General features: G+C 42.2%; 1 protein-coding gene across 1 annotated transcript in view; it reads right to left on the reverse strand.

Moving 5' to 3' along the window:
- Window positions 1–17808, reverse strand: part of LOC126291445 (uncharacterized) — a 1287515-nt gene that overhangs the window by 754374 nt on the left and 515333 nt on the right. Inside the window, exon 3 of the mRNA XM_049984959.1 lies at window positions 14419–14574. Within this exon, the coding sequence (XP_049840916.1) occupies window positions 14419–14574 (156 nt within the window). The remainder of the gene's footprint in view (window positions 1–14418; window positions 14575–17808) is intronic.

Raw genomic sequence — 17808 nt, forward strand, 5'->3', positions numbered from 1 at the left:
AAAAAGAAGGTGGGGGAGTACAGAAGCATCTGGCCTTGGAGAGCGAGTCTGAAAATGTTCGCGAAGTCTGAGAGACCATACCTCGTGAGTTAAGGGTTAATCACGCTTTAGCTATGTAGTTTTTATTTAAAAAATCGTGAACGGTCACAGAGTCTGTGTACTGTTGTGCTCTGATATTCGCACTGTTGGTACATAGTGAGATCGTGGCTGTGGCTGCCTGCCGCTCCGTAGTGAAAAACGGTGAGAAACAGACTGTTCTCAAAATTTCTCCACGTTTACACAAAAAAATCGGCTTTGATGTTTTGCGATGGCTGTATTTACTCAGTTGAAGGCGTTATGTTAAATGAAATGCGTAGCTGAATTGGTAGCATTGTAGATGCGCAACTGGTTTCAAATCTCGCTTAGGTCTTCTTTCTTATTCGTTCAGTTTGGAATACCTTCATCTTTTAAAAAATGGTTCAAATGGCTCTGAGCACTATGGGACTGAGGTCATCAATCTCCTAGAACTTAGAACTACTTAAACCTAACTAACCTAAGAACATCACACACATCCATAACCGAGGCAGGATTCGAACCTGCGACCGTAGCGGTCGCGCGGTTTCAGACTGAAGCGCCTAGAACCGCTCGGCCACTGCGGCATGGATGTGTGTGATGTCCTTAGGTTAGTTAGGTCTAAGGAGTTCTAAGTTCTAGGGGGCTGATGACCGGAGATGTTAAGTCCCATAGCGCTCAGCGCCATTTGAACCATTCCGGCCGGTCTCCATCTTTTAAATATAAGTTTTATGAAATATATGTTAATTAATATATATATCTTGAAGAATATATATCTTATCATTTTATTAAAATGCACGTATTCTTATTTCTAATTACATATTGCATGCAAAATTCCAGTTTTCATTGCAAATGTAAGTTTTTGATCATCCAATACTGTTTAAATTAAGAAAACACAACAAATTAAATTTGTAGACCAAAAATGAAAAATCGGATACTCCTTATTTGGACTATGTCCATTGTTTTGTGGAACACATGTAGTTCCACACGAGCGAGAGTGATAAGCGTCGTAGAAACATGGACAGCAATAATTTTCACAACATGGAGCACACCAGAAAAATGCAGCATTTTTACAGTTGCCAGAGTGCCACTGCATTATGAACCCGACAGACCTGATCTGTAGAGAAGTTGAATTTTTGTTGCGAGAAATAAAGAGACATTTAAGCTGCCAGACGTACTTAACTGAAGGACGAAGCTTTGTCACACGTCACTGCCGAACGCTAGCGGGATACAGAACGTCACGTCATAGAAGAAGAGGAAGAATCTGTTGTTGATCGATTCGTCATCAACGTGGCAGATGACAGTTCCAGTGTTGATTCGGATATGGAAGGAGTTTACAAATACCAGGCGATTGACTCAATATTTAACTCTATGATGAAATCCCTGCAGTACGCTTTTGAGTCACACACAGCTCGCACAGAGAAATTACCCTGTGTTTAATTCAGACATTTTGATCAATCTTATTTTTAATTACAAAACAATGTTAGTTAAGAACTAGAGCAAGGTATGTTTTCCGTCTGGTTCCCTAAGAAGCACATATCGAATATTTTTCGTATATTATTTCATTCTGTTTAAAAACTAAATGTGCGCCCCTGGTAGCTGAGCGGTCAGCGCGACGGAATGTCATATCTAACGGCCCGGGTTCGATTCCCGGCTGGGTCGGAGATTTTCTCCGTTCAAGGGGCGGGTGTTGTGTTGTCCTTATCATCATTTCATTCCCGTCGACACTTGCACCAGGCGACCGGTGTAGCCGAGGAGAGGTCCTAGGCACAAGGCATTTCCATTTCCAAAACTAAATGACATTCAGAGCTATATTGCTTACCATCTCGTCTCTTTCACGTGTTAACTGCAACTGTTCATGTCCCTGAAGAGTATTTGGACCAACTGGCTGACTAGTGCTGTCCAACGTAAAGTTGTTGTCCCGTGTTATCCCTCAGTCGATGGGCGCGTAACGGACCGCATAAAACGTATCCCTACTGGCCGAATCTCGTGGTCGTGCGGTAGCGTTCTCGCTTCCCACGCCCGGGTTCCCGGGTTCGATTCCCGGCGGGGTCAGGGATTTTCTCTGCCTCCTGATGGCTGGGTGTTGTGTGATGTCCTTAGGTTAGTTAGGTTTAAGTAGTTCTAAGTTCTAGGGGAATGATTGAAACGTCCCCTTAGAAATCTGACTTCCAAAAATCCCTACGAAAGAATGGCCCTGACTAATATTAACCTATACGTTCCACAAATCACTTACCTCACCAAAAATCTTCGTTACTCAAGCTACTGCAATACAGCGAGCGCCACTACTGCCAGCTAACTAAAAGATTCAAACTACGGAAGGCACTAACTACTGATAGGTATAGTTAGCAAATGAAAGATTTTTAATAGAGAACAAACAATGTATTTACCTTAATAGTCATAATATATATATCAGTTCGTGACACCAATTCTTACAAATTTCAAAACACCGCCATCTCTCCCCCCACGTCCACCACTGCTGGCGGCTCACCTCCAACTGCCAACGCTACGCGCTGTTAGCATCCAGCTGCCGCTGCCCAACACTACAATGGCAGACAACAATGCAAACCAGCCACACACTGCACACGGCACAGCCAGTGATTTTTCATACAGACCGCTACGTGGTGTTGGCGTTACCAATAAAAATACTTAAACAACCTTACTTACATAGCCCCCATGCTCCCCACAAAAAAATTTACAAATTGTTTTGGGCAGTGGCCAATACAGATTTGAAATTTTTTTTCATAATTACAATAACAAAGATATCAAATGCTCACACTTATTGATACAATGTTGGTCAAAAGCTAATATTTTCTCACAGTCCATAAAGACAGTCCTGATCGTTCATCACAGTAAAATTGCAGTGTTTTTCTCAGAGTCTGAGCAATAAAAGAAATTGCACTTGGAAGTAGTGGAACACTACAATGGCAGACAACAATGCAAACCAGCCACAGACTGCACACGGCACAGCCAGTGATTTTTCATACAGACCGCTACGTGGTGTTGGCGTTACCAATAAAAATACTTAAACAGCCTACTTACATGATGACCTCAGATGTTAAGTCCCATAGTGCTCAGAGCCATTTTTTTTGTATCCCTATTATCGTACTTTGCTGTACACAGTGTCCCTTCATGGGTAATAAGCCACACGTACAATTGTTGTGTAACACCAATACTAGAATATGCAGCGATGACATGCATCAACTCTGAATCCAAATATGGCAGGATTCAAGCCCACGCCATACGCAACCTACGCATATCAGGACGTCTTCACCCAAGCACCAGTGCCGAGGAAGTTTACGCAAGCACAAACACTGTCCCAGTACCTAAAGGATGGCTACTCCAAATTGCCATTTACGGATCTCAAAGAGTCTGAACAGATGGCTTAATAAAAAGTCTACTACCTGTCAGACATTGGAAATTTATATACACCAACTTTCAGTACTCTCTGCCATCATACACCATTGCAAAATGCATTCAGCAACATCTCCCAGAGTGGTTCTGGGCGCTTCAGTCTGGAACCGCGCGACCGCTACGTAGCAGGTTCGAATCCTGCCTCGGGCATGGATGTGTGTGATATCCTTAGGTTACTTAGGTTTAAGTAGTTTTACGTTCTAGGGGACTGATGACCTCAGATGTTGAGTCCCATAGTGCTCAGAGCCATTTGAACCATTTGAACATCTCCCAGAACATGCTCCCACTGTCACAAATATCATTCAGGACATCAAAAGACAGTAGTTAAAGTTACGAAGGAAAACAGATGCCATAGAAATAAAGCAATGAGGATAACTGAAATAAACCAGCAGAAGAACAACATCAAAATAAGAGAACCCACATGTAAACAAATAAAAAGAAAAGAAAGAAAAAGATTGAGAGCTATATACATTCTACTAGAAACGGAACTAATCCCAGAAATAAGAACACAATTGAAGAAATAAAATGTACCTAAACGAAATAATATTCCTCATCTAAGGCTGAAAAGCGGATCGAATCGCTAGGTAATGACTACACGTTCTCCATTCCAGAGACGTGGGGAAAATAAAATCTGGAGACAGCATGGCTCTTGCTGCACGTGAAAAAAAATTCAATGAGACTCCAGGAAACTCGAAAGAATACATGGTGCAATGTTTACGCCAAGCTTATTCTTACGGTGAACACAACATATATGTAAGTAGGTTACATTTTTTTCTAAAATAAGGCTCACTCATTTACACTGTTAATACCACATTAAGCTAATACATACCCTGACCCAGCCAGTCGTGGGGGGGGGGGAGGTGCGTGAGGGGGGGGGGGGGGGAGGAGTTGGCGACGCTACAAAGAAACGCGGCTGCAGCACCCAGTTGCACCGAGCAGTGTGGGCCTCAAACAATGCTGGAAGGACCGGCGTAGGGCCAAAAAACGTGAACATTACGTACTACTGAAGAGTCTCTAGTCCAGGCTCAATATTAATGGCTTTAAATACACGGTATTCATGTTCCACAATTGCATTTATTTTATGTTTTAGATAAAGAGCCCCTAAATAGGCTACCATAGGCTACCAGAATATAGCACTGGACAATGTACAATCATGGAAAAGAGTATTCATACACACATTTTCGTATAGAATAATTTTATTTGAGAACTAAAGATCACAGGTAGAGGTGTTATATAGTAAAGTAACAGTATGGGGTTTTCTTGCTAATTTGTTCGTATAAAAGGATTAAAAAAATAGCCGCTTGGTCTCAGGCACCTTGTCACGGTTCGCGCGTCTCCCCCCGCTGGAGGTTCGAGTCCTCCCTCGGGCATGGGCGTGTGTGTTGTCCTTACCGTAAGTTAGGTTAAGTAGTGTGTAAGCCTAGGGGCAGACGACCTCAGCAGTTTGGTCCCACAGAAACTTACCACAAATTTCCAAAAATTAAATAAATTAGTCTTCAGTTAAAACTTCCGGGCTGAGAGGCCGTGGTCGATGTATAAAATTTCCCCCTGACGTTTCGTCTCCAGCTGCGGGAGACATCTTCCGAGGTCGTCCGGCTACTGCCCAAGTAGCAGGACGACCTCGGAAGATGTCTCCCGCAGCTGGAGACGAAACGTCAGGGGGAAATTTTATACATCGACCACGGCCTCTCAGCCCGGAAGTTTTAACTCAAGACTATTCCGGCCGTGAAAGCCTGCACTGTATGATTAAATAAATTAGCCTTCTGTAAAAAGTACATACAAATTCTGCACGAGCTGGCTCCACAGAATGGGGAAAAAGGTATTTTTACACTATGAGAAATGTAAACCTGGAAACGACTAACGAACAGCTTGCCGCCAGGGACGCCTTCAGTGGCAAACTGTACCTCGCGCATGTTGGTCCTAATATGCGGTGAATGCCGCGAGCAGCAAAGTAGGCCGCAAGGGAGGGAAACAACTGAAGAGGAAAGGCAATTAACTATCTCCCTATATGAAAAGCGAAAACCTTTTTCAGAAATAGCTGATATTATTGGGAGAAGCCAAGAAACTATGCTGTCGCTAAGGCCGCGATTCAGAGAACCAAATATTCTCATTAATAGTGAAAAAAGGGGTCGAACACAAAAGCTAACACAAAGAGAATGAAATATCTTAACAAGGATGCTCAGAAAAGATCCTGAATAGAGCGCTTCTGCGTTGTCAGCGCATGTTAATAATGAGTTCGGGAATTAAGGCACACCAACGACAGTTAGCAATATTTTGAATGGTGCATGTTGTGGAACTTCGGTGCCTCGAATGAAATCATTCTTCAGCAAGAAGAACAAGAAGAAGAGACTTCAGTTTACCCGAGAGCATACAAGCAAGCATACAAGTTTCTGGTACAAGGTATTGTTACAGATGACAGTAAATGTAGCGTATTTGTAAATGATGGCGCGATTCTGGTTTCGAGACGACCAAATACGGAGATGTACCCCAAACACGTTCAACTCGCAGTGAAGCACGGTAATGGAAGAGTTATGGCATGGGGATTATGGCTACATCTGGTTTTGGGCAACTTGTTTTTGTTGAAGGTGACATGGATAGGTTTCAGTATTTAAATACCCTAAAGGAAAAACTTTTAACATGACAATGACCCTAAGTATAGAGACGAAATTGTGGGTCTGTGTTTGTTGCCCCATATTCCGCATTATCTCAAGTTTGTAGCACAGGGCGCAGACCTTAATCCAATTCAACATCCTTGGAAAACGCTTGAAAGGATCGCCAAAAAACACGAAGTAAAAGGCAAGACTACTCTGGAACAATGTCTGCAACAAGAATAGTAAAAAATTACCTCAAAGACTACTAAAAAACTGGGTTCCATGCCAAAGAGATTAACAAAAGTGGCACATAAAATAGGAATGCCTACAGTGTATCAACATTGTCATTACACTTATGTACAGCGTATGAATACCTTTTTGCCGCACTATATGCAGCCAATTGGTAAACAATTTTTATTTATTTTTGCAGAAGGCTAATTTATTTAATCCTTTTATGCGTACAGATTAGGAAGGAAACGCCATACTGTTGGTTTACCAAATAATGTATATGGCTGCGGCACTTAGTTTTGATGAATTAGATTAATCTTCATGAACAATGGCGTATGAATACTTTTTTCCATGACTGAATTTGTATGATATGCTGTTCTTGTGGGGACGTGGGACGTACCACCAGATGGTTAAACAAACTTTCCTAACATTTAAACTGACTTCACCAAAAATTAGGTTTACACAGTGGAACTTGTCGGGGGGGGGGGGGGGGGGGGGCGGCTCAATCAATTTCTTACATCCTTCCATTGATGTCAGTGATGTCAGCAAACTAAAAAACTAAAACAACTCACGAATAATTCAGATTTTTAAGCTGAATTAAAATTAATCAAAGAAATCGCTTACCATAGTGGTTATAGCACTACACTAACGGATACATACTTGGCATAGGCAAGAGACAAAGGGTAACACCAGTTTTGTATCCTCCTCAGTAGGAACTAAATGACACTGACAATGATTGGGTCCACATGCTGCATATAGGTAGGTACTTGCCAGAGAGTTATAATCCAGGAAATGTACACCAGCTTTGGGTAATAGAGGAAGTGTTGCCCACAATTTACTTAACAGTAAGGACGACTCCCGAGTGTAATTTATAGGGTTTCCTGCAATGTTTGTCGCAAATTACTTGTAGCTTAATCTGGTAGGGCTGTAACTGCATGACATGCTGAACATGAAAGGAGTTGGAGACTGAAAAAGAAAGTTTCCACATTTGTTGAACATATTCTGAATGAATGCTGGAGTCATCCCAAACAAATATGCTCTTGTCATTCATGCGACATCCAGTGTGGACGGAAAGTGTCAGTTTGTTTCCTGGTACGGATAATATATGAAACTTTGTTAGAAAAGAGGAAAATTGTATTGTAAATGGCTTATCAGCTTATAATCGTAATCACATTATAAAAATACTACTACAGAATTTGAATATGCAGTAGCAAATAAAGGAGGAGTCAATATCACAGTGAGAGGGGGGAGAGGAGATAGACAAAGAGGTGAGAGGAAAAGGAAGACAGAAAGCGGAAAGAAGGAGATGGACAGTGAGAGGGGGAGCGGAACGAGTAGATGGAGAGAGAGGGGGAGGAGATGATTAACAGAGGAGGAGATGATGAACAGAGGGATAGGAGGAGAGAGATAAATTGAGAGGGGGTGGAGAAGACGGACAGAGGGGAAAGAGGATGATGGACAGAGAGAGGAGGAAGGATGGGGAGATGGAAAAAGAGAGGTACAGGAGAAGATGGAGGTGATGAGGACAGAGAGAGAGTGAGAGGGAGAGGGAGAGAGGGCAGGAAGATAGACAGAGGGAGAGGATGGACAGAGAGAGGCGAAGGAAGTGATGAACAGAGACCGAGGAAGGAGGAGGTGATAGAAAAAAGGGGAGGGGGAGATTGAGAGCTACGTGCTAGAAACGTTTCCAATCAACGACACGGGGTCATAGTACTCTGTAAGGCGTGTGTCATAACTCTTCAGTACATAAAACAATATATCCTACTTGAATCTATTCTTTGCATTGTGAAACCACTTAGATATCGATAGTAACAATCTGAGGGCGAAACATGGGAGCGTGATTTTAAGCATTGTTGTGAGACGAGATCTGTCTGCGAGAGTGGAAGAGTAGTGTCGGTCGAGAGCTCGGAAACAGAAGACGTGTCTCGCTGCCCTCACGTCGGTGATGGAAGATCTTGCCACACTCAAGGCCTGATTTCATCTACATAGGCAGGAGAGATTTAGATGGCTCACCTACACCTGAAGATGGAATTAAAGGTAAAATTCGCAAGCACAGCGCAAAAGAAATTGCATGGTCAGGCTCAAGATTGTTAGACAGAGTCTGCAATAATCCCATGTTTTGCTTTTCAGTGAAAGAAGCCTCCTAATCCTCCAAACAATAATAATTATTCTCCACATGTAAATAATATGCTGTGGTTACTAAATGTTAATGCAACTTTGAAATTGAAATAATTTGTTAATCTGGCACTGAGCCATTATTGACGCACATGTCATTTGTTATTGTCATTATTAATACTTGTTCATGATGATTCTGAAGTTTTAAATAGACTTAATTAATGAAATATCTTTTCAAAAGTTATTTAGTAGTCAACAGGACCCAAGCAAACTCCTTTTTATTAAATTCATTCTCAGTAACAATAAGCTTTAGACGCTGCTGCTGAGTGCTGCTGCGCATTGCTGTAAACCACATGGAAGAAGGCAGTCACCTAAGAGGTGAGTGCAAAGCTCAGGGCCAGTACAGTAAATTCCGTTGCACAAGTCAGATTCTGTATCACTTTTAAATTCTTATTCAAAAACTCAATAATACAGCTTATCCAAATGTTAGTTTTAAGTTTTTCATGTAACGGTCTGTTGAGGGCATAAATGACACTGAAACTGACACTCATAAACACGCACATAGTGTTATGCAAGGTAGATTCCGATTACTGAAAGCTCTGGTTGCTTATAAAGTCCAGTTTCACAGACGAACATAGGCAATATTGGCTGTAGCAACCTTACAGATACTAGTTGCATATACGTTGAATTTGTTGGATATACGTTACAACTGCTTGGCAGGGAACAGCTAGTAGCAAATAAAGCCAGAATAATTTCAGAATAAATTAGGCTTAGCTGGGAAGTTATTAAATATCAGTAACGCTTTTCAACCTTCTACGGCATCATAATATGGTTTAAAAGTAGCTGAATATATAATCCGTACGACATAAAGCCATATACAATGGAAAATATCCAGTTAGTTTTGCATCCATTTTATATTGCCTTCTAACGGAGGGGTTAATCTAATGACGCCCCGAAAGGGTGAAAAGCATTACCGATATTAAATAACTTTGCAACCAAAACTGCTTTTATTGTGAAATAATTCGAAACCGGTTGATATAGCAGCCTGCCACAATGGAGGAAGAATATTTTAGAGGGAGAATAACACTAGATAAACTTATCATGGTTGGGAGCCGCAGTCATACAATATTTCTTAAAAGATATCATGGTCGCCATTGACTGTTGACGTACAGTCAATGGCGACTATGATGTCTTTTAAGGAAGAATAACATTACTTGAAATTCTACCTATCAGTAAAGACCAGTCACTGTATTCTCACATAGTCCTTAATGAGCTAACACAGTTTCTTTCGTCAACCTTACTAAAGTTGCAGCAGCCATGTAACATTTTTTCCTCGCCATAATAAAACACGCTTGCTGTAAACACTATAATTGTTCCCCTGCCACATTCCATTGATTCCTTCCTCTTCCTTCATTTTTTGTTTGCTCGTCGTACACGTGAGTTATTTGCTCCGTATAATGCAGTAGGCTGTGTCAGTACTCACCTGTGTACTGTTATGGCATGTGCATATTTATACGTTTAGTTTTTGAGTAAAATATAAGATTTGTTTTGTTGTGTACTGCCTACTCGTCAAATATGGGGTGCCTAGGAAAACTGTTCTGGGATCGCTAGACAACAATTGACGCAAACCATATTAATGAATTTTTATTACAGTAAGATAAATGACAATCCTTAAAGAAACCTCCTGGCAGATTAAAACTGTGTGCCGGACCGAGACTCCCAAATCGGGACCTTTGCCTTTCGCGGGCAAGTGTTGTACCATTTTTTTCTTGTATGTTGTTCGTTGAATTTGTTCAGGCGGACGTCTGTTGATCGGTTTACTCAGTTTTTTTATTATAGAGGTCAGCTAGCCCTCTGACCGAACACGCTGAGCTACCGTGCCGGCGACCATCTGAGCTATCCAAGCACGACTTACGACCCGTCCTCACAGCTTTACATCTGCCAGTACCTCGTCTCCCACCTTCCGAACTTCACAGAAGCTCTTCTGCGAACCCAGCAAAACTAGCACCCCTGGAATAAAGGATATTGCAGAGATATGGCTTAGCCACAGCCTCGGGGATGTTTCCATAATGATATTTTCACTCTGCAGCGGAGTGTGCGCTGATATGAAACTTTCTGGCAGATTAAAACTGTGTGCCGGACCGAGTCTCGAACTCGGGACGGTTGCCTTTCACGGGCAAGTGCTCTACCATCGGAGCTACCCAAGCAAGACTCACGACCCGTCCTCACAATTTTGCCTGTATCGTCTCATACCTTCCAAACTTCACAGAAGCTCTTCTGGTAGAGCACTAGCCCGCGAAAGGCAAAGGTCCCGAGTTCGAGTCGGCACACAGTTTTAATTTGCTAGGAAATTTCATATCAGCGCACACTACGCTGCAGAGTGAAAATCTCGTTCTGGACAATCCTTAACTTTGAGAACTTACAATAATTTGTCGCAAACAATGGGCGACAGACAAAATAAAAAATCTTAGCAGTATGGACAATGCCTGATAGAAGTGACAGAATACAGTTCATAAGTCGGTGCGGCAGAGCTCGTAGAACAGCTAGTCTTTAATTAGGCCGCGGCCAGGCGGGGCGGAGCTTATGTCCTCGTCGTGTAGAGGGCGCGCCCGTTTCGTTATCGTCCTAGAGGGGAGTCGGTCGGCGCACCTTTGACTGACGTCTTCTTCACAGCCCTCTTTGCTCTGACGGTCCCGCCTGCCGCTCCAGAGCGCTTCAATTTACGCCACAACATATTTGCTCAGAGCTTTTTTGTGTACTTCATTATGCGTGTTTATTTTCGGACACATAGATACTTGGAAAAGAGCACGTATCTTTCGACAAGTAGTCTTTCTACAATCTGCAACTGCTGTTCTAGTGAGCCTTACGTTGTGTGAAGGTGGTAGAAAATTGGTTTACAACGAAGTGTAAAATAAATATAATGAATACTATACAGGGTGTTACAAAAAGGTACGGCCAAACTTTCAGGAAACATTCCTCACACACAAAGAAAGAAAATATGTTATGTGGACATGGGTCCGGAAACGGTTACTTACCATGTCAGAGCTCATTTTATTACTTCTCTTTAAATCACATTAATTATGGAATGGAAACACACAGCAACAGAACGTACTAGCGTGAATTCAAACACTTTGTTACAGGAAATGTTCAAAATGTCCTCCGTTAGCGAGGATACATGCATCCACCCTCCGTAGCATGGAATCCCTAATGCGCTGATGTGGCCCTGGAGAATGGCGTATTCTATCACAGCCGTTCACAATACGAGCACGAAGAGTCTCTACATTTGGTACCGGGGTTGCGTAGACAAGAGCTTTCAAATGCCCCCATAAATGAAAGTCATGAGGGTTGAGGTCAAGAGAGCGTGGAGGCCACGGAATTGGTCCGCTTCTACCAATCCATCGGTCACCGAATCTGTTGCTGAGGAGCGTACGAACACTTCGACTGAAATGTGCAGGAGTTCCATCCTGCATGAACCACATATTGTGTCGTACTTGTGAAGGCACATGTTCTAGCAGCACAGGTAGAGTATCCCGTATGAAATCGTGATAACGTGCTCCATTGAGCGTAGGTGGAAGAACATGGGGCCCAATCAAGACATCACCAACAATGCCTGCCCAAACGTTCACAGGAAATCTGTGTTGATGACGTGATTGCACAATTGCGTATGGATTCTCGTCAGCCCACACATTTTGACTGTGAAAATTTACAATTTGATCACGTTGGAATGAAGCCTCATCCGTAAAGAGAACATTTGCACTGAAATGAGGATTGACACATTGTTGGATGAACCGTTCGCAGAAGTGTACCCGTGGAGGCCAATCAGCTGCTGATAGTGCCTGCACACGCTGTACATGGTACGGAAACAACTGGTTCTCCCGTAGCATACTCCATACAGTGGCGTGGTCAACGTTACCTTGTACACCAGCAACTTCTCTGACACTGACATCGTCAACTGCACGAAGAATTGCCTCGTCAATTGCAAGTGTCCTCGTCGTTCTAGGTCTTCCCCGGTCGCGAGTCATAGGCTGGAATGTTCGGTGCTCCCTAAGACGCCGATCAATTGCTTCGAACGTCTTCCTGTTGGGACACCTTCGTTCTGGAAATCTGTCTCGATACAAACGTACCGCGCCACGGCTATTGGCAAGTGCTAATCCGTGCATCAAATGGGCATCTGCCAACTTCGCATTTGTAAACATTGCACTGACTGCAAAACCACGTTCGTGATGAACACTAACCTGTTGATGCTACGTACTGATGTGCTTGATGCTAGTACTGTAGAGCAAGGAGTCGCATGGCAAGACATGCACCGAAGTCAACATTACCTTCCTTCAATTGGGCCAACTGGCGGTGAATCGAGGAAGTGCAGTATATACTGACGAATCTAAAATGATCTCTAACATGGAAATTAAGCGTTTCCGGACACATGTCCACATAACATCTTTTCTTCCTTTGTGTGTGAGGAATGTTTCTTGAAAATTTTGGCCGTACCTTTTTGTAACACCATGTATATTTTAGTCTTTAATATGTCTGTGTGCCTCCAAGTAAATTCCATAAACGTTGCCATGTTTAATATTTTGCCACGCGGTAGGTCCACCAACAGTTTAGGCGATCAGCTTAGTTTTCTTCTCGTGTTGTTCATGTAAAGCCATAAGTTAGCACGTTGTATTTTCATTAATCATTTCACTCAACACCTGATCGCCGCAAGCGTGAAGCCCAAACAACAGTATCCGTCGTTTCATGCCTGCCTTTAGTTAGGCGTATTGATTGCACCCAAGGACTGACATTTTTTATGGCTGCAGTGCCAGTACTAATTTTTGATATTGTTAGGTTTTGGACTGCATTACGTACATCAATGGATCTGTTGAATTGGTCTGCGAGAAGCACATCTGAAGACGAAATTGTATAATTTCAAATTCCATCGTGTAAATCAACGCTATATTTAGCACCAATTTAAAAGTTTGAAGAAACGGTTCTTTTAATTTTTTTATTTGTTTGGAAAAAAGGCCAGTTAGACACTTTTATTTTAAGAGATGAGAAGTCATATTTTAATCAAGGTGAAGTTCGAAAGATTTTCGTTATTTCCGGTAATAGCAGTAGTATATTCAAAGACATCATATTTCAATCATTTATCAGTGACTTAATGTGTTATGAAACAAACCAAGTTTGTCAACTCAATGTTACGATAAAGTAATTAGAGACATAATAATGTCTGTGAGGAAAACAGAAAGAAACCACAGTTCAGCAACAATTTTACTTTTTGTATCGAATACATTTTGTAACCAGATGAATTTTGTTTGTTATTCTCCCAGATCCAAAACAGATATTGACTGTGTCTATTCACCACGAAGACCAATGAATAGAAGAGACCAATGAACAGAAAAAATAGTCAGATTAATCCTGCTGCTACTATTCACCCCTTTCTGCACAGTGAACAGAATAACAGTCATTTTTTTATGTCATTAAACCGTGAGTTAGGCCTGGAATCTATTTATAAGCTTAATTACACGGCCTATAATCACATATAATTTTTATTTTTATATTTCTTTCCAAAATTATCTCTCGTTCCCTTTTAAAGCTGAAAACTGTTCCTATTCACTCGATTTTACGGCATTTAGGCAAGGCACAGGATTGGGCCAACTACTGATCCTTGGGGGACTGCATATTTAATGTGACTCCACTCGCAATTTAGTGTTTGAAATCTGAAAATGGTCGAAAGCTTTTTGCTTAAAGGAAACGAGGATGAAGAAGATGATGATAGTAATCATGATGACGCTAATGATGAACTTCAGAACCTCTGATGGCTCTAGGTGAGATTTTGGTTTGGAAAACTGCTGCTGTGTCTACGACACGTAAACATTCAGAACTGACTAATGAGCCCGAAAAAAGGCAAATAAATTTACAAGTGCAGCAACGGCCTCTCACAAAAATCAATAATTCGGGAGAACTACTAAATACTGACATACAATGTCTGAGCAAACTTCAGAGCAACTGATGGGTGGAGACGCTGTGCTGTGCTCACCTTGCGACGGGAGGGGCGTGTGGGGGCTGAGCCGCCTCTGGTTGTCCAGGTGGAGGTCGTGGTCGACCGTGTAGCGCAGCACGAGCCTGACCGGCCCGCGGCCGCGCCACTGCTGCAGCACCTCCAGGGGGCGCTCCGAGTCCGACAGCGCCCGCTCTGCAACACGAGGCACCACCTCTGAAGATGACGCACTCTGCCCACACCGAAACGATCTCATAAACCACTTCTTGCGTGGCAGATACACTTCCGGCCACTAAAATCACTCCCCGAGTGATGTTAAATAGCAAAGTTTTAATTGAAACTTCCTGGCAGGTAAAAGGTGTTTATCGGTCCGAGACTCGAACTCGGACCTTCTGTGAAGTTCCAAAATGCTACTGCAGGGGGGTGTAAAATGACTGGGTGCAACGGAAAATACTGAACGCGAAAATGAAGATTTGGCCCTGTTTGACTATCCCTGAAGCAGATCTTAGGATCTCTTAACATATAAATTAAAAAATTAACATAAATGATTCATTGAAGGAACTAGTAACTACAAAATGATAAACGCTGTTTCTGCTCATACATTTATTGCAGATTAAAATCCCTTTATATATTACAAATGTTTTTACATCAATGTCCAATGCACATAATGAGACACAAACGAATTATGTAACTAGTACGATTGATCAATTGCCCAAATATGGCCCTTTTTTGCCTACCCGAGATGTGAGATGACTGACATCACCTACGTACCAAACACTAGAAGACACTAGTTTCAAAGATGACCTACAGTGGTGTGCAACCTCAGCGGAAATAAAATTTACGTGATCACAGCTGTTTAGCTTTATAGCCTTAATAAGCCAACGCAGTTAGCAATATCACCGCATGTACTGCGTCAGGTGCGTCGGAATGATGGTTCTCGTACACGTCTGCGACGACGGAAGAACTCCAGCTACAATATATTAAAAAAACCTCATTGAAACACTAGCACTGCATAAGGCGGTCCTCGGACTAGTATAATCTAATACTATCTTCTCATCTCTGGGTTCTACAGGCGAGAAACGCGAACTTACAGCCACAAGGACGGAGTTCAGATAATGTCTCAACGTGAGAATAGGGAGAAGATGCGTTCTCAATCACTGAATGCTGCGTACTCAACGACGACTCCCTACCTGGAGGCGAAGTCCAGAATCGTATAAGTTTGCAACAGTACAGTGCCTAACCGTTCTAACTATAAAATCTCCTGAGAACAAATACACCAACAAAAGCTGATACTGAGCGACCATCAAACACGGTCACTCAAAACGGAAGACTCACTTTCTCTCCACTGTTGGCTTTCCAGCAAAGCTCAGCTCCTCTCCCTCCCTCGTAGCTGCAGAAGGCGAATCATATTCTCGAAACCACGGAATATTCTCCAGAGTCTTCGAAACGACGATCAATCATATTTTAGTCTTTTATCGTCCAGCGCGGAAAGTTTGCGAGGAAATCCTTATCCCCGTTAATTACGAATTCATACAATGGTACGCTTCTCAGAGTAAAAATCCTCAGAAATAATCCAGCCTGTGTGTTTTACAAGGTAACACTTCCTCGTTCCTCTCTGCTGCATCCAAGATTTTCAGTTTCCAAAGTATTATCCGGTTATCCTCATGGCCCCGCTACAGAACCGGCCGGCCGCCGCTGTATTGTGCTTCAGCGCTCAGGTGCCCCGACCGTCCATCTTGGCTACTTCCTGTGTTTAAGCAGGACCAACATACCCGTGTGGGCTGTTCCACCCAGGGCTTGAGTTACGCCTGTATAGGCAATAATTCATTATGCTGTTTCGTTACTAAAGACATTCCATCACCTTTCATGCAATAAGCGTTAACAACTATTTACAAGGTGTACGCGACAATTTCAGTCTTCTTTAAATATTCATATATATGATGTGCAACCTATCAAATGATACCTAATTCTGGTTCTAAATCACGACAAAGTATGTAGTTGGGTGCTAGCTTGTGAGGTGCGAAATTACAAAGTTTAGAGTGTAGGAGACGAGATACTGGCGGAAGTGAAACTGTGAGGATGGGTCGTGAGTCGTGCATGGGTAGCTGAATCTGTAGAGCATTTGTCCACGAATGGCAAAGTTCCCGAGTTCGAGTCTCCGTCTGGCATACAGTTTTAATCTGCCGGGAAGTTTCATATCTGTGCACACTCCGCTGCAGACTGAAAATTCCGCTCTCGAGACTTTTAATTTTTGTGCGAATAAATTATAGTAGTAGTACCACATGACATTGCTACTCAGTGAAAGTTGCTAAATAAACTGCATGATCTTACGGGAGAACACTGTCCAACATCCGAGTACACATATTATAGTCGATGTGTTACGCTTCTTCCCTAATAACTTTCGTTCTCATCTTCTTCTACATATTTCTTAACATCAGACTATGCGATTACTCTTCCCAGAGACGGGTTTGTTACGTATGATTATAGGCATTTATGGCAATTTTCTATGAAGCATACTATAGTCACTCACTGCTCTCTTTTGGTTTAGAAATCCCCATTTATAGGTGAAGCAAAAATAAGCATCAATAAAAAAAGTGGGCGAGAAAACTGTTATTACTTGTTGGGTTTCTTCAATTATTAATTTAACTAAAAAGTCATGTAAACTTTGATATGCCTGTTGATGGTTTTATGTATGGTACATCAGAGGGCGTTCTTAATGCTGTATTTTTATATCATTTATGTTCTTGACTTCTCTTGGTACAAAGATTGTGTTTTTAATTTTACTATTCTTTTGCATGAGTCTTTCCTGTGTAATCTGAGTAAAGAAGACACTATGATGCGTACGTCATACAATGATCTGCGCGAGGTAACTGCATGGTCTAGGGCGCCTTGCCACGGTTCGCACAAACTCTCCCCCTGCCCCCGTCGTAGGTTCGACACAGTCCTCCCTCGGGCATGGATGTGTGTGTTGTCCTTAGCGCAAGTTAGTTTAAGTTAGATTAAGCAGTGAGTAAGCCTAGGGACCGATGACCTCAGCAGGTTGGTCCCATAGGAATTTACCACAAATTTCCAATGCTTTGCTGCATGTGACTGTAAGTTACAGACTCAGTCCAAAATCTGTTGGTTAGCTGCAATGTCCTTGTATATTGAAGCCATACTGAAGTGGCAATACGTGTTTTTATTACATGAATCTTCAAACCTTTAACGTCTGGTATCTGCTATATGTCATTATTGTAATTTACTAGATGTGATTCATGCCTATGTTATATAATATTGTCTTCGTGTCTGATTTTATATCATATAGTCTTGAGCACTGAAGATGGCCACATAGGGACTGAAATGGATTTGCTGTAATAAATGAGATCAAACGTCTTACAACCAAGAATATCACTTTTTTTGCTTGCAACACAGAAAATGGTTTACCACAAG

The sequence above is a fragment of the Schistocerca gregaria genome, chromosome 9 (genome assembly GCF_023897955.1).
Source record: "Schistocerca gregaria isolate iqSchGreg1 chromosome 9, iqSchGreg1.2, whole genome shotgun sequence".
Lineage (NCBI taxonomy): Eukaryota > Metazoa > Arthropoda > Insecta > Orthoptera > Acrididae > Schistocerca > Schistocerca gregaria.